Genomic DNA, 15208 nt, shown 5'->3' with positions numbered 1-15208 from the left:
GATGATTGCGATGAGCAGCATGCGGGTAGCACCATGCAGTCACATGGACAGGAGCATCACAGCATCTCCTTCCAGCTGAATAGGTATCGTATAGAAGGCAACTCGGGGAGGTACTTAATCTTGTGCCTCCCGGACTTTCATCCTACATGGTTGAGCGTTTTCCCAAAAAGGATAATGCTCATTCTCCTGGTTCCTTCATTGATTCTTCTTCATCCATCTCGGTGTGATCCATTCGTAAACCATGGGCGCCTGGCGGCTTTCAGTTTGTCCATATCTTCAACCCAGCGGAGGCGGCCAACCACCGCAAGAAAGTTCGAGCGCATGCCGCTAGGAACTCCAAGGCCCGGCGTGAGAAGGTTGCCGAGTTGCAGGCTCAAGACCGAGCTCAAGACCAACCCCAACACAAGGACGCAGCTGTCATGGTGTCTGAGACCTCCGAGGCTGACAGGTCTTCGGCTGCCGAAGGCCAAGTCCTTGAGCTTCTTCCGAGCCTTCTCATCGGGAAGCTGATCCCCAGCCCCCGAACTCTGCTGAGCTCGGTCTGGCCTGACCCTTTCAACAGCTTCATCCGCCCCGTGGCTCCATTCGAAGGCTACCTGCTCAAACACTGTGAGTGCACGGCAGGGCATGAGACCGTATGAACGTGACTCGTCTCGCTCAGTCATTGATGGTGCGCTCTAGTTATCCAGCATGTGGTCATGAACGACCTCTCTGCCCAACCTTGCTTGCACCACCTCAGCAATGACGCCTTCACGCTTGGCTCTGCCATCACTTGGACTCGGCAGGCCGCCATCGACGTGGGCATGCTGGCACTTATTCTCCTCGTTGCCTGTCGGAGCCTCGCCAAACTGCAGCACTCGACGATCTACGAACCCGTGGCCTTGCGCTACAAAGCACAGTGTCTGCGCTACCTCAGCGACAGCATCAGTCGCGAGGGGAACAACGTGAGCGATATGACGATAACGAAAACCTTGGCCATGGCTTCAGAAGAGGTGTGTCTCCCGTAACCAGTTCTTCAAGAACAGTCGAAAGTGAACCTGGGCTGACTAGACGCAAGTTCTTCTCGAGCAATAAGACTGCCGCGGACCAGCACCTTCGAGCAGCCGTCCACATGGTCAACATGCGTCGCGGTCCCGTCATGGTTGGTATGTGGAAGCACGACGACAACCTACATCTATGGTCGCACTGGGAACATGTAGCGGCCGGTGAGGCCACCGACGACATCTGTGTCTTGCAAATGCGTTCGGAACAGACTTCGGCCGGCAGCGCTTTTGATGAGCTACACGTCTCGCCTGAAGCGTCCGCACTGCCAGCTCGCCTGCACCAACGACGCTACGACCAGCTCGGGCCCGCATTCAAGACAATCACTCTCACCGCTGTCGACGACGACGAAGTCTCTTGATTGCACTCTCTTCATTACATTACGTCTGTGGTGTTTCATTATCTCCCTCAGCCACCGAGTACATCTGCCCTCACTGCGGCAGGATGCCCTGTGGAAGTGGAACAGGTCTGTCGGATCGACCTTTGTCTTGATCGCCTCGAGCCTCGACAGGTGTTGTCCGTAATACTGCTCCAGGGCATCTTCCTGGCCCAACTCGGGGTCGATGTAGTTGGCGTACCGTCCCCAGTCGCTGTCTGGCATGCTGTCGGTGATGGCGTCGATCCAGCGATCCAGAAAACCATAAGGCTCCCGATCCACCGCATCTGTGGCAAGAATGACGTACTGGAACAGCCATAACTTATCCCTGTGCACGTACGACGTGGCATCCTTTGGTACGGCCGCTACAGCCGAGTTCGCTCCTCCGTGGGCGTCCATCTGGACGAACCAGGCCCGCGGCTGCCGCCCCTGGTTCTGCCAGTAGTCCACGAAACCCTCCAACGAGGCCTCTGGCATCTTCTTGGTCATCAGGCTCGTCGCGAAGAAGAGCGCGCCGGACTGCTGGTACGGGAAGGTGATGTTGACCGACGGGCCCGTCAACCCGTCCGCCCAGCGCTTCACGCCCGCCATCCAGTCGCCTGATCCAACACTTGTCCGCTCCGAAGTCCAGTCAAACTTGAGCAGGTCATTCAGGGGCTCCAGCGCCGCCCTGCCATCGGCCTCGCTGCCGTGGTACAGCACCTCGAGCTTGTTATCCCAGGAGCCGAAGTAGTTGGTCAACGAAAGGCGGAGGTTGAGTTCGGGGGCCATGTCGTTGTCGACAAAGTCCTGGAAGCCCTTGATTCCCGCGAGAGCCGTCTCCTCGTCGACGGCAAGATTGGACGCGATGGCGAACCATGACACCTCCTTCGGTGCCGCAAAGGTCTTGACCTCAAACTCAACAACAATTCCAAACGACGACCCTGCGCCGCGAAGCGCCCAGAAAAGGTCGGCGTTCTCCTTCTCAGAGGCATGCACGAGAGATCCGTCTGCGAGAACGACGGTCACCCCGATGACGGCATCGAGCGTCAGTCCATGCGTGTGCGAGCTGAACCCGAACCCTCCGTGAGCAGCATGTCCGCCCATCCCGACACTGTTGCACTGTCAGCTTTCCTCAACGGGATATCACGAGCTTTGGAAGTTCACCTCGGGCAGAGTCCTTGCGAAATGGCCCTGCCGCCCTGTGCGAATAACTCTGTAGCGATGTGGCCTAGTCTGGATCCGGCGTTGACGATGGCCGTCCCATCATCCCTGAGTCTGACTCCGAACATGCGATCCAGCTGTATGACGACGTGGCCGTCCTCGCCGCCGAGTCCGTTCGTGGCGTACCCATGCCCGCCGCTCCTGGGCGCTACTTTGAGCCCGTGGCGCGCGGCGCATCGCACGGCGTCCTGGATGTGGGCTACACTCGTGGCGGGCACGACGAGACGAGGGGCCACCGGCAGGCGCAGATTGTAGGGTGAGGTGTAGACGGTCCAGTCGGGGGCGGTGTCATCGAGCCAGGGAACGGAGGCAGCGGTGAGACAACTTTCGACAGTGCACGTAGGAGAGGCGACGAGGCCAGCTGGCAACAGAGCGGCCGTGAGGGCGAATGTGAGGAGAGTCTGCATGGCGGTGTATTTCACTCAATCGTGTTGACCAGACGAGACCAAGAGAAGCAGCAATATCTACGAGCGGTATGATTTATAAATGTCTTGAGCCCCAAGTGGTTGTTTGTTCCCCGTGGGGAGCATGGATTGCTATGCCTGTAGATCGACCACAGCGTGCTCCCGGCGGATCTGCAGGCACGCCGAAAGTTACGCCGTGTTCAGGGTCCCCTGTCACGACGGCTTTTCAATGTAGGCGCTCCAGAGGCAGATGGGGGTGAGATGCGCAAACCATTACTCAAACGGCTGCTCGTGTTCACTGTGAGAACCGCGAACGACCACGAAAGACCAGGGATGCCAATGCGCCCTGGCACGGCGCGAGCATAAGTTCCTCAGCATCCGCACGCCGTGGCGAACCGAAGGCTCAAGCAACCCTTAGCCGTACTGCGCGCGTCGTTCAACGTCGGGCCGCCGTGGCTAAATGGAGAGTGCCGCCGAGTGGACGGACCTGGGTGGCCAAATCCCCCGTCAAACCGCAAGGTAGGTAAGGTAGGCAGGCAATTCTCGCTGAACGGGCCGGGCTGCAGCCAAACTTTTCGTGATCCCTTCCTCACACGCCGTGACCGAGGCCGCGGTCGGCGTTGCTAGAGTTGAAGCTCGCTTTCAAGAAATGTGAACACTTGCAAAGGCTCTTCTTCTGCCTACCCTCTCCGTCCAAAGAGGGCGAGAATCCCCCCCCCCCCCCACACACACACGTCACGCCCATACGGATAGACGCGACTAGTCCTCGGAATCGGTCCGCCGAGCGCTGTGCCGCAATCCTTCCAAGTGGTAGCACCGCATCCTTTCCGTGCGGGCCGTCCGAGTGCCCAGTACGCGCGTGGCTCTGGGGGTAGAGGGCAGAACAAGTCAGTCACGAGCCCCAAATCCGTTCAGGGCAGATCGACGAACCGAGTGTTTCTTGCGGGGAGGCGATGCTGGCCAGGAAGGTATTGACCGAGTAGCTGGCCGACGGGGACTTTGATGCGTGCGCTCTCGCATGGGCGCGGACCACTTCTCTCCACTCTCTCTCTCTCACACTCTCTCGCATGCGTACATGCTTGCAGGGTTTGTTCACAAACACGCCTCGAATTCTTTTCTTTTGTCTATGATACATACAGGACTACGCCGTTTAAGGACCATGCTTCAATACCCGACGGGAACCCTCCCTGCCGCTTAGAAATAGTCCACTCCCCTCCAGCCGAGCACGTCCTCGAGTTCCCCCCTGACGTCGGCGGCCGAAGCGAAGCCGCCCTTGCCGGCGGCCTCAGCCCTCTGCCGCGCGCCGAGCTCGTTCCACCGCGCCAGCAACGCGCCGTCGACGATGGTCCTGCCGGCTGAGACGTCGACGGCCGGCGGGCGCGCGGCGCCGTCTTGGGGCGGCAGCCTGTGAGCCTTGGGGTTCATCCCGGCGGCGTGCGGTAGGGCGTTGGCGAGGGACGTCGTCAGCGAGGTCAGGCGGCGGTAGGCGTGCTCGGTGATCGGATTCAGAGAGGCGATGGCGCCGGAGGCCGAGGCGAGGAGGAGCGTCTGCGTGCGGTTCTGGGACCCGGCGGCGTTGGTGGCCGGCTCCGATTGAGGTAGGTAGGGACGGGTCGTTGTTCGAGGGAGGGCGAGGGTGACCCACGCGTGGTTCGGGGCCACCGAGAAGGAGGCACGGTTCAGAAGGAGGTGGCCCTGGAGAGATCGGGGGTCTGCGCGGTTGTTAGACATGTGTGGGAAGTTGTCAGGGGTGGGAGCAAAAGTAGTAGTTCGAGAAAGGAAAACGAAGAAAGAACGAAAAAGGAATGCCTTGGAACTCACGTTCAGGATCGAACTGCAGGATATGCAGCACGCCGTCCTCGTCAGACGCCACGATGCTCAGGTCGTTGCCGGCAACGAGGAAGTCAGCCGTCAGGCACTTGAGCTGCGTGCCGCTCTTGCCAAAGAGCGTCATCCGGTAGGGCTCCTCCGAGTATCCCACGAACCACACGCCCATGTTGGCGTCTGCCATGAGGCAGTAGCCCGTATTGCGCAGCTCGTGTACGGCGACCACGTAGGTGCTCAAATCGGGAAGGGCCACGGCAGCAGCGTGCCATCTCCTGAGACCCCGGACCATGCACTTCTGGCCTTGAGCAACCAGCATCAAGCCCTGCGTGCCCCACCTCGCAGAGCGAGGTGACGGCGCCGCGCGGGATCTCCTCCTTGGCGATGAGCTTTAGCTTGCGGTCCGTCTCGGGTCGGTCTGGCTGTGGGATGACATGGACGACGTCGAAGACGAGAATGCGGCCGCGGACCGGCAGGTCCTCTCCGCGGAGGATGGCGGTGCCCACGGCGAAGAGCATGCGCCGCTCCTTCGTCTCTTCCGACACTTCGAGAAGCAACGTCTTCATGCACATGGCGACCTCGTACTGCTCCAGCTCAAACTCGTCAATGACGTTCCAGGTAATTGGCGAGTACAGCTTGATGCTGCCGTGCTCCTTCATAGGCGGCATTGGACATTCCTCCTTGGCCCACTCCTTGTGGTAGTCATCATCCCTAGGCAGTTCAAAGGACTCGAGCTTGCTAGACGCCACAGCGTAGACCTCCATGTTAGGATGCCACGCCACATGGCTGACCGCCGTGCCGATGGGCACTTTGCGGACAGACACGCCAAGCTCGGCCACGTTGGCGGCATCAGGAAATTGCGTAACGCGAGCACAGCCTTTGGAGTCGGCGTAGATGAATCCGCGCTCGCAGCCCTCCGTGTGGAAGGAGCTCATGCCGTTGACGCCGAGGCCTTGAAGGCCGATGACCTTGGGTGTGCTCTTGCTAGATTTGAGGATGAAGGATGGGGATGCTCCCGGGACAAAGACGGTGCTGTAACCACCGATATTGTCACAAGCTCGTAGAGGAATCACACGGTTCTCCTGGACGGCCTCATCCTCAGCAGCCTCGACCGGGCTCTTGGCGAGGTGTGAATTGGACACCTTTTTGAAGAATAGAGACGTGGCCAAGCCTTTCCTTTCCTCTTGACCGCCGATCCGGAACGGCTCGTATATTGTCATGTCATCATTGGCATGTCGTAGCTGGGAGAGTCAGAATTCTGTGTTGCGTTTGCCCCCCTGTGGAGACTTAAGGGTATTCAACTTACAATCAGGTGTGCGGATGCACTGGTAGAGTCTCCGAGGTCAGCAACCAGAATCTCGGTCAGAGTCTCAGGACTGGTGCCTCGGCGGACGGCGTAGTCTGCGGAAAGAAGGGATGGGATGTAAGAAAGCCCGGCGGCGACATATATGGGCTTTGAGAGGTCGGGCAGTGCGTAAACCTGGGCCGGTTAGCTTGGTCTGTCTGGAAACAAGATGTACGCATATCCTTACATGGAGTTCGCCTGTCGCGTTGAGCAAAGAACATTGAAAGACGCTCTCGCTGGGTCGACGTCCCCCTTTGTCCGGTCTGCACGGGTGCAAAGAGGCCGTGCGAATCCTTGTAGAGACACCCGCTGAGCACTTGGTGGAGACGATTGTTTCGTCCTCCTTGTCAAGCTCCTCCAGCTCGTTGTGATTCGTGATCTGGGCGACAAGAATGCTCGAGTCCTCGCGCAGAAGCAAAAGGTATGGGTCTACGATGCTAGCGCTAATAACGCGCGGTTCGGCGCCCGTCTCCTCGTCCAGCATGGGAAGTATCTGGCTGAGACCAAGATCTGGAACCGGTCAGCACCGAAAGGGATACTCGTTCGCGTGCAAGCAACTCACCTCCGTCGTAACAACGGACTTCAGAACGGAGCACCTGAATGATCCTCATATCGTTGCCCATCGTTCCGGCCTCGATCGTCAGTCCAGCGGCGGGGTCGAACTCGGTGCCAGACAGAGCCTCAAAGCCTGCACCCGTGAGTGCATAGACGTCGGACGTTTCGTAGCCGTCCAAGTCGACCTTGGCCACAATCATAAATTTATCATACTGCGTCACAGATCCGTAGTCGTTGCCGACGGCCAGATTGGCCCCCTTCTCCCCCTGGAGTGACTTGGCAATCGTCTTCTGCACGCGCGTCGTCCAAAAGCCACGAGCTTCCGGAAACTCAAAGCGTCCGATGACCCTGGGCTGAATGTGCTGGTTGATGAGAGCAAGGGAACCCCCGCGATGCCGTCCGACGGCACAAACGAGGTCGAGCTCGGACCGTACGCCTTCTGAGTTCTTTGCCTCCTCGCTGCCGGGGAAGAAGGCCGTCTTGCCATATGCCATGTCCATGATGGGGGACAGGCTGAGCAGCGAATCGTGAACGCGAAATACCACGTCTCCGCCCTTGGCCGATCCAGCGGCAGCCGAAGGTTGAGGGGCCACCGTGCCTTCGCCGTACAGGTCGTCGTCGTCGTCGTCGTCCAGTTCATCTTCGTCGAGGTCATAGTCGAGTGACTCATCCAACAGACGCGCCTTCTTCCGTGCCGTTTGCACATGTTGCCTGCTCCAGCCGATCACTTGAGAGTCACCCCCGATCGTGCCGTAGAACATACTGTTCTTGCTGACCTTGGTCAGACACGCGGCCCGGAAGGGAAGGATGTCGCCTCCATTTTCCGTGGCGACGACCTTGACGCTGACGCCGGAGACGCTGCGGCCATCCATCTTGAAGGTGACGACGGCCATCTCGCCGTGCCGCGTCACGAGCAGCATCTCGCCGTTGTCAGGCGACATGAGCTCGACCTCGCAGTGCTCCAGTCGCAGTTTGAGCTCGGACTGGTCTGCCAGGGGGAACTTGGTCATCTTGGCGGCGTACGGATTGACGGCGACGCCGTGCGCCTTGCCGGCCTGATCGATGTGGATCAGCTCGTTCTCGCCGATGAGGAGGGCGCCCCCCATGGGCTTCGACAGAGCGACGACCTTCTTCAATGACTGCGGCAGGTTCGAGACGGTGAGGATGGCGGTCGAGGCCTTCTGGAGGAGGTCGACGGTAAAGACCTTGAAGGTAAAGTGGTCCATTTGGGGTTCCATCTTGAGGCGGCGGTTGCTGGAGGAGATGATGCCGAGGGTGGGCTCGCGGTACTCATGCAAGAAGGCGAAGTGCACAGGGTGAAGGATCTCAGGATCAAGCTGGGGCAGCGCGAGGACGAAGGAGGGAGTGTATGGTACAGGTGCTACGCTGCTGCTGCTGCTGCTAGTTCCATTGACGGCCGCAGCTGCTGGCGGCTCCTCTTCCGGCCGCGGCCGTCCACCTCCTCATCCCAGTCATCCATGTCTATGTCCCCGTCGATCTGTCGGAAGGGAAGGAAGGCGATCTTGCGCAGCGCCGAACTTGAGGGCGGCGCATCGCGACTGCGGGTCGGCCTGGAGGATGGAGGCGTGCTGTCGCAGGGGGCCGTCCATCGGCGAACCCTGCCACTCCTCCTTCTCGTAAAAGTGAATGGAAACGTCCTCGACGCCGTGCTTCTCGGGGTCCCACTGCAGGAGACTCAACCGCGCCGTGCGACTGTGGACGAGCAGAGCCTCGCCGCCTGACCTGGAGCTCTGGATCTTGACGCGCGCCAGGCCTGCGATGACGCCGTGGACAGGGTATTCGGCAACGAGAACGAGACGTGTGTTGGTTGTGCGGTCGGCGCGCATGAGCATGCCATCGCCCCCGAGGAAAGCGGATTCGAGACCATCGTCGTCGTTGATGCGCCTGTCATAGGTCTCGCCAGCCTTGCTCGACGACTTGGCCTGGATCTGCGACGTGTCGATCTCGGTGGACACAGTCTTGACGGCGAAGATCTGAAGCAGCGAGCCCTTGGAGACGATGAGGTTTTCGGTCTTGGCCGAGGTGAAGGGAAGCGACACGGAGCAGGTCACCAGCGTCGGGGGAACGAGCTCGGTGTAGCACTGCATGGCGGGCAGCAGTTCATCGGGCAGTTCTCGGGCGCATTGGGTGTCGGGGATGGCGTCAGAATCCGAGAAGAGTGCTGTTGGCGTCTTCCCTCATGCCCTCGTGGCAAGTGTGAGGAGAGTCGTAGCCTTGTGTAGATCCAATGGGTCGTCGCGGAGGGGAGGTTTTTGAGCAAGCAAGACCCAAGACAAGAAAGAGCTCCTCGTGCCTGAGCTCAGCGAGGACCCGTCTTACCTTGAATGATTACATAAGGTCTCTCGACAAAGGGAGATGCCCAGTGCCGTCCAGACGAAGTACTATGTAACAGGTACGCCAGGCATAGGCGCCGAACATCTCCCGAGGATAACACGCACGGGCCACATGCGTTCCACACTAGCTCTGTGTTGTTGCGTCACTGGTGCAGCTTCGCCAAGAACCAGGAAGCTAAACCCCAGGCAATAGCCCGTGGGCCCAAAAGAGCTGCGAGAGCTCACCCCGGCCGGTTTCTACCTCCTCAGTACGCACTCTTTCCACCTTCCTCTCCAACGTCAGTCACAACGACGAACCCCTCCCACCACCCACCTTGCTCAACTACATCTTCTTCTCCTCGTCGACAGCTTCCACCAGAGCACAGATCATAGAGCACACCCGCATCATGGCAGACGTGACAACCATGGCCAGCGCCGGCCTCCTCCAGACCAGTCTGATCTGGGTCACCTACGCCGCCGTCATCGCCCTCTGCCTCCTCATTGCCTCCATCACGACCTTCACGTGGCAAGCCCCCCGCGACCGATCGGCCCTCGTCAGCACTGTCGCCATTGTCAGCTTGACCGCCCTGCTCGCCACCATCCTCCTGCTGCCTGTCGACATTGCCCTCGTGTCGTCCACGACATCGGCCACCCTCGGCGTCAAGAAGGACTGGGCCACCGAAAGTCGCGTCCACAACATCCTCCAGACTCTTCGCATCGTCTACTACTCGCTCTACAGCTTCGACGCCCTGCTGTGTCTCCTCGTCATCCCCTTCACCTACTTCTTCTACGAGGAGTACGACGAGATCGAAGACGAGGAGGGAACCCGACCCTTTGCCGCCCGTCTTGTCAGCGCCCTGAAATACACGGCCGTCTTTGTCGCTCTCGTGTTGATCCTCTTCCTCGTCGGCTTCTTCGTGCCCGCCGCCGGCCACGATTCCAAGGCAGGCTGGGATCTCGACTACTTCCAGCGACTCCTCGCCGAGAACAATGGACAGAAGGCCCTGGCGTTCACCCTCGGCCTCCTCGTCACCCTCGGCACCCTTCTCTACGTCGTCTACACGGCCGCCGGACTGGCCCTGCTCCCCATGTCCTTCATCAAATCGGCACCCGCCATCTCGGCGCCCCAGCTCACCGAGTCGACCGCCACCGCCCTGGAGCAGAACCAGGAGCGCCAGCGTCAGCTCGAGATGCGCAATGCGGGCCGCCAGGACGGCATGCCCTCCAAGGACCGCCGCGAGCTCGAGGCCCTCATGCGCGAGGAGCGCACGCTGCGCCGTCGTGAGCGCATCGCCGCCGAGGCCTCGGGCGAGGGACGCAGCAAGATCTACCAGGTCTGGCTCAAGGTCTGCGCCGTGTTCCGTCCCGTCAAGCTGCTCGGCGGCATCCTCCTGCTCCTCATTGCCCTCTTCATCTGGGTCTCCATGCTCATCACGGGCATTGACAAGGCCAAGAACTCCCTCTGCAAGCAGCGCTGCGGCTACATCCTCGGTCACCTCAACATTTTCCAGCCCATCAACTGGGTCTTCCTCAAGTCGGCTCGCGCCTTCCCCGTCGACTACATCCTCATGACCCTCCTCGTCCTGTTCCTCTTCAGCAGCTCCATCACCGGCATCGCCGCCGTCGGCATCCGCTTCCTCTGGGTCCGCATCTTCCAGATCCGCAAGGGCCGCACGGCGCCGCAGGCCCTGCTCATCGCCACCGTCATGCTGGCCCTCATCATCCTCGCCATCAACTACTCGATCACCATGCTCATCGCGCCCCAGTACTCCATCTACGGCACCCAGACCTGGTGCTCGGCGCCGCACGGCCAGGGCGAGCTGCCCGACTGCCGCGACCGCCCCGACTACGTCGTCAGCTGCTCCGAGGCCCTGTCCAAGGAGGCCCGCAGCGTGTGCACGCCGTCCGTCATGTCCGAGTTCCTCAACCGCGTCACCATCACGTGGCCCTTTTTCGGCGCCGTCGCCTTCTGGGCCCAGTTCGCCTTTCTCGCCGTCTTCCTCGTCGTCTTCGTCACCGGCCTCTTCCGCACCCCCAAGCTCAACCTGTCCGAGCTCGACGAGGACGCCGAGGCCGACGAGGAGGAGGGCCTGCTGGCCAGCACCGGGCGCCGCTTTGGCGCCACCTGGCAGGACATCACCGGGCGCACGGGGCGCAACGGCGACTACGGCACCCAGGGCGCGTCCACGCAGTAGCCGCTCGCGCGTGGCTGGCCTGGTACCATCCCTTGACCTAAAACGATGCGGCACGTCGACTTTTTCTTGTTCTTCAATATCTCTAGCGATCCTTGGTTGTACACGTACTCGAGGAATATTCGATCTTAGCTTTTTTTTTTCCTTCCTCCTTTTTTTTTGGATTTGGTCTGGTTCGGGTTGCACGAGGAATTGGCACGGCATTCGGACGGACACGGTTTGGGCTGTAGCACGGGGTGGTACATGGCTAGGAGTCCCGGGTGATTCTTTTAGGTACAGCTATGACGAGGATAATGACACGCACTGCGTTGGCTTGAGCGGCTGCAACGAGATGACATGTACCAGTTTGACTTGCGAGCGTGTACCTGGCTTGCGCCAAACACCGACGACATGTGACATGATGAAGAAGGAGAAAAGAGGCTTCACATCGGATGATGCTCAAGTGTGACGTCAGAGGACATCACCAGGGTCCTACACGCGTGCCCAGACAGGACGTCAGGCCCCCAGCGCTCACGCCCCCAGTGCCACCCTCTTGGGCCGCGGATCCCGCCCCAGCAGCACGGCCTTGTGCGTGCGGTCGTCAAAGGCAGCGGCGGGCCCGACGTGCATCTCGCGCCAGCACCGCGTGCAGTAGCCGTCGTCGTCGCAGCCGAGGCACCGCAGCGTCGCCATCCCTCGAGGCAGACGGTGCACCAATTTCTTGGCGTCGTCATCGGTGTAGCCCGTCCCCGAGCGCAGGCGGTTCGCCGGCTGGTCGCTGGGCACGGAGGGCAAGCCACATGTCGTCGGCGGCGGCGGCGGCCTCGGCGTCTTGGTCTGACGAGGGCAGGCGGAGGGCGGCCATGCGGGCTGTTCAGAGAGTCGTCATCTGAAGGACGCGAGGAGGTTGGCGGGGCCAGAGGGGACCGAAGGCAGAGACAGGGACGGTTCGCCGTCGTCGCCGTCGTGGACGTCCTGGTGGGGGGTTATGGCGGACGGAACAGAGGGCAGGGAAAGGGGGGAGGCAGCGGCCTCGGGCGTCTGGCGTCCGGCATTCCCTTTCTGAGGCCCGTCTGCCGTCTCACGTGGCGGGTTCTCCGTCGGCCCGTCTCGTAAGCCGTATGACGTTGGGCTGAGCTTCGCATCGAGTTCGGCCTCGTCGAGAGCCTGCGCTAGCAGCGCGTCGACGTCACGATTCATCTCTTCGCCGTCCGTGTCCTCGTCCGCATCTCGGTTCTCAGCCTCGGAGGCATCATTTCCACCAGCCGACTTGTCGTCTTGCAGGTGGATGTCCTTGGAGAGCTCATGAAGAAGAGCCTCGACGCGTGCCGTCTCGGGCTCCAGATCAAGGGACCACCTGGGGTCAGCCTCGGGATCCTCATCTTGGAGGAGTTCCTCGAGGGTCTGATCGTCGGTCTGCAGGAGTGGATCGACATCGTGGGGCTGCTCCTGCTCCTGCTCCTGCTGCAGCGGCGATGAGGCAGAAGCTTGTTTCGGCGTCGGCGTCGGCGGCGCGGCCTGCGAGGAGGCGGCGGTGGCGGGCGGTATGTCACGCTCCGGTGTGTTCCTCAGGGAACGCAGGCGGGCGGCGAGGGCATCTTCTCTCGATGCTGGCTTGGCAGGCTCGATGCCGACGGAGACATTGAGGGCACTGTATTTTTGTGACAAAAACACTTTGCTTAGCTTGGGTTGTTCTTTCTCTTACGCAAGATTGAGCTGGCAGGCAGCAGCGGGCTGAGATTTACTTTGCTGAGCGGTCGAGAGAGATGGGTGAGTTGTTGGTGTGGGGGCTGGAGCCTGAGCCTCCCTTGAGGGCATTCAGCCTGTCGAGGAGGCTCTTGTCACGGCTCGACATGAGGGCGGTCGAGAAAGCTGTTTTCGGAGATGAAGAATGGGGAACAATGCAGGGATGGCAAGAAGCGCCGCGTGAGGGTAGGTTGATAGTGACGGTGGATGGTAGATGGTTGAGGGTCGATGGCTGGCAGGCGAGCACGTGGGTGAGGGTCGGGTAAGCTGAGTTCGTGGGTGGAGCTGCCCCTCCTCCGCTCATCAGGCTTTCTGCAAGGCACGGCGCACGCACGGTGCGGTTCGCAAGAAGGCAGGATCTAGAAAGCCATACAGTTTGACGGGCTGCAGGGGAGGTTGGGAGAGTCAAGCAACATCAGGCCATGTTTGCAGTGGACATGCAAGGCAATCAGATCTGGCACGAGGCATGGAAGCACATGGCTGGTGATCAAAGATGTTCCGGCTGACACCAATGCACACAGCCTTGCGGCTGGGGTGACACCAGCCTCGACTGGGGTGACACCAGCTTCGATACTGGGTCACGCCCACTATTAAGCTTACAAAGACGGTCCGCAGGGATGGAGGCAGCACTCTGGACCGTCGCCAAATCAGAAGCTCGACAGCACACATGGCCCTACGGATAGCACGGGTGCCGAGACCATAGCGAGCAAATGCCCAACCCACAACTGCCCCCAAAGCTGCCCCAAACCCCAATTGGGAGGTCGCTTTCGTGCAGGGCCTGGGTCTCGGGGCCAAGAGCGTCATTTGCTTTGCTCAACCGTGCCCGAGATGTGCACCAGAGGTGGGGTGCAGGGGGGCCTCAGAAAGAATTGTTCCTGTTGGGCTGCCAATGCGACCGAGAAGCTGTGTGCTCAAAGACGTGATGGCGCAAACGGAGGTTCTGTGGCTCAAAGGACTCGTTTGCTGCCTCAAAGACTATTCTCAAGTTTGGTGTTTGGGCTGGAGCGTTTGAGGAAAATGGATGCGCGAGGCACGACGAGGCCATAAGACGGGATGAAATGCCTTGGCCAAACAGCTGATGACACGAACTGACGTAGTATATTCGGTGCCTACCTACAGTAGTCACCTCAGAGGTCATTCTAGCCGTGGACAGGACCATCCTCTGCATCATTGTACTGACCCGAAGGAATACCACTCACAACTCACACTCGTGCCAGCGATCAGGACCCTGGATCGCCACTCGATACCGTCATCGACCGAAAGGCTCCGTCTATAACGTCATTGTCAATGAAGAACCTCTGCATCGCGCCGTATCAGCTCCCAAGACCTTCTTCGCCTCTGTGAGGCGTCGAAACGGAGGTGTCATCTCCACAAAACCCCGCCACTGGTTCATCGGCGGCCCACTAAGGCACAAGTGCACCGCCCACGCCCACGCCCACGCCCACCAGCCGCGCCCCGAAACCAGGCAAGCGAGGCAAGTGCGGCCCAGCACTGCAGCTTCCCCGCTAACAACGACCCTTCCTTCCGCCTCCGACCATTGCGCTTGGGTCGGGGCAGTCACCACCAGCGCATTGCTTATTAGGCCAAACGCCTCCCGCGGCGGCTGAGTCTGAGTCTTGTCCGCGCACCATTTTTCAGACACCAACACCAATACCAAACCAACACCTTCCTGCTTCTCAGCATAGCACAGCATAGCACAGCACCCCCTTGGCGATCAGAGAAAGGCTGCGCATACTATTTGACTTTTCTTCTGCGTGCATCTACCTACACCTGGGTCCATTTACGTCTACGCCTACCGCTTATCGAGACTCCCATCGGAAAGGAACCCGACCGGGCCGGACAGACCAACATGAAAATCCAGACCTTCCTCGCGACGGTGCTCACCGCCTTCACATTCGCCCTCGCCCTCGTAGCGCCTGAACACCACAACGTTGAGCGCATCGCCCGCAACGAGCACGACTCTGAACTGTGGAAGCGCAAGGGCGGAGGCGGTGGTGGTCGCGGTGGCGGCGGCGGCGGTGGAGGCAACCGTGGTGGAGGCGGCAGCAGAAGCAGCAACAGCGGGTAAGCATCCCATCGTTCTTCCAACCCACCCCGCCCTTTTCACGGGACAATGACACTGACCCTCTCTCGTGCCAGTCGCCCTCCCAACACGGGCGGTTCCCAGGCGGACGCACGTCGGCGGCAGCGGTCCCCAGCCCAGATTCGGC

At 60.4% G+C, this 15208-nt stretch overlaps 5 protein-coding genes across 5 annotated transcripts; 1 reads left to right on the top strand and 4 right to left on the bottom strand.

Annotated features, from left to right (window-relative positions):
• Positions 1–209: 209 nt before the first annotated feature.
• Positions 210–665, bottom strand: VDBG_09855 (predicted protein; the record flags this gene model as incomplete). The annotated part of the gene is made up of 1 exon (XM_002999769.1): positions 210–665. One exon carries the CDS (start codon positions 663–665, stop codon positions 210–212), a length of 456 nt encoding a protein of 151 aa, XP_002999815.1.
• A 614-nt stretch (positions 666–1279) lies between these two features.
• VDBG_09854 (6-hydroxy-D-nicotine oxidase) lies at positions 1280–3027 on the bottom strand (the record flags this gene model as incomplete). Its single annotated transcript, XM_002999768.1, has 2 exons — positions 1280–2510; positions 2564–3027. 2 exons carry the CDS (start codon positions 3025–3027, stop codon positions 1280–1282), a joined length of 1695 nt encoding a protein of 564 aa, XP_002999814.1.
• Positions 3028–4218: 1191 nt separating this feature from the next.
• Positions 4219–8856, bottom strand: VDBG_09853 (cft-1; the record flags this gene model as incomplete). Its single annotated transcript, XM_002999767.1, has 8 exons — positions 4219–4736; positions 4846–5146; positions 5187–5559; positions 5671–6089; positions 6155–6328; positions 6381–6703; positions 6756–8207; positions 8367–8856. The coding sequence occupies 8 exons, from the start codon at positions 8854–8856 to the stop codon at positions 4219–4221; spliced, it is 4050 nt and encodes a 1349-aa protein (XP_002999813.1).
• A 650-nt stretch (positions 8857–9506) lies between these two features.
• VDBG_09852 (conserved hypothetical protein) lies at positions 9507–11276 on the top strand (the record flags this gene model as incomplete). Its single annotated transcript, XM_002999766.1, has 1 exon — positions 9507–11276. One exon carries the CDS (start codon positions 9507–9509, stop codon positions 11274–11276), a length of 1770 nt encoding a protein of 589 aa, XP_002999812.1.
• A 507-nt stretch (positions 11277–11783) lies between these two features.
• On the bottom strand, positions 11784–13107 carry VDBG_09851 (predicted protein; the record flags this gene model as incomplete). The annotated part of the gene is made up of 3 exons (XM_002999765.1): positions 11784–12122; positions 12180–12903; positions 12998–13107. 3 exons carry the CDS (start codon positions 13105–13107, stop codon positions 11784–11786), a joined length of 1173 nt encoding a protein of 390 aa, XP_002999811.1.
• Positions 13108–15208: the final 2101 nt, after the last annotated feature.

This window comes from Verticillium alfalfae, genomic scaffold (genome assembly GCF_000150825.1).
Source record: "Verticillium alfalfae VaMs.102 supercont1.17 genomic scaffold, whole genome shotgun sequence".
NCBI classification, from domain to species: Eukaryota; Fungi; Ascomycota; class Sordariomycetes; order Glomerellales; family Plectosphaerellaceae; genus Verticillium; species Verticillium alfalfae.
The sequence above is the reverse complement of the archived record's forward strand: the minus strand, read 5'-3'. Positions and strand labels throughout refer to the sequence as shown.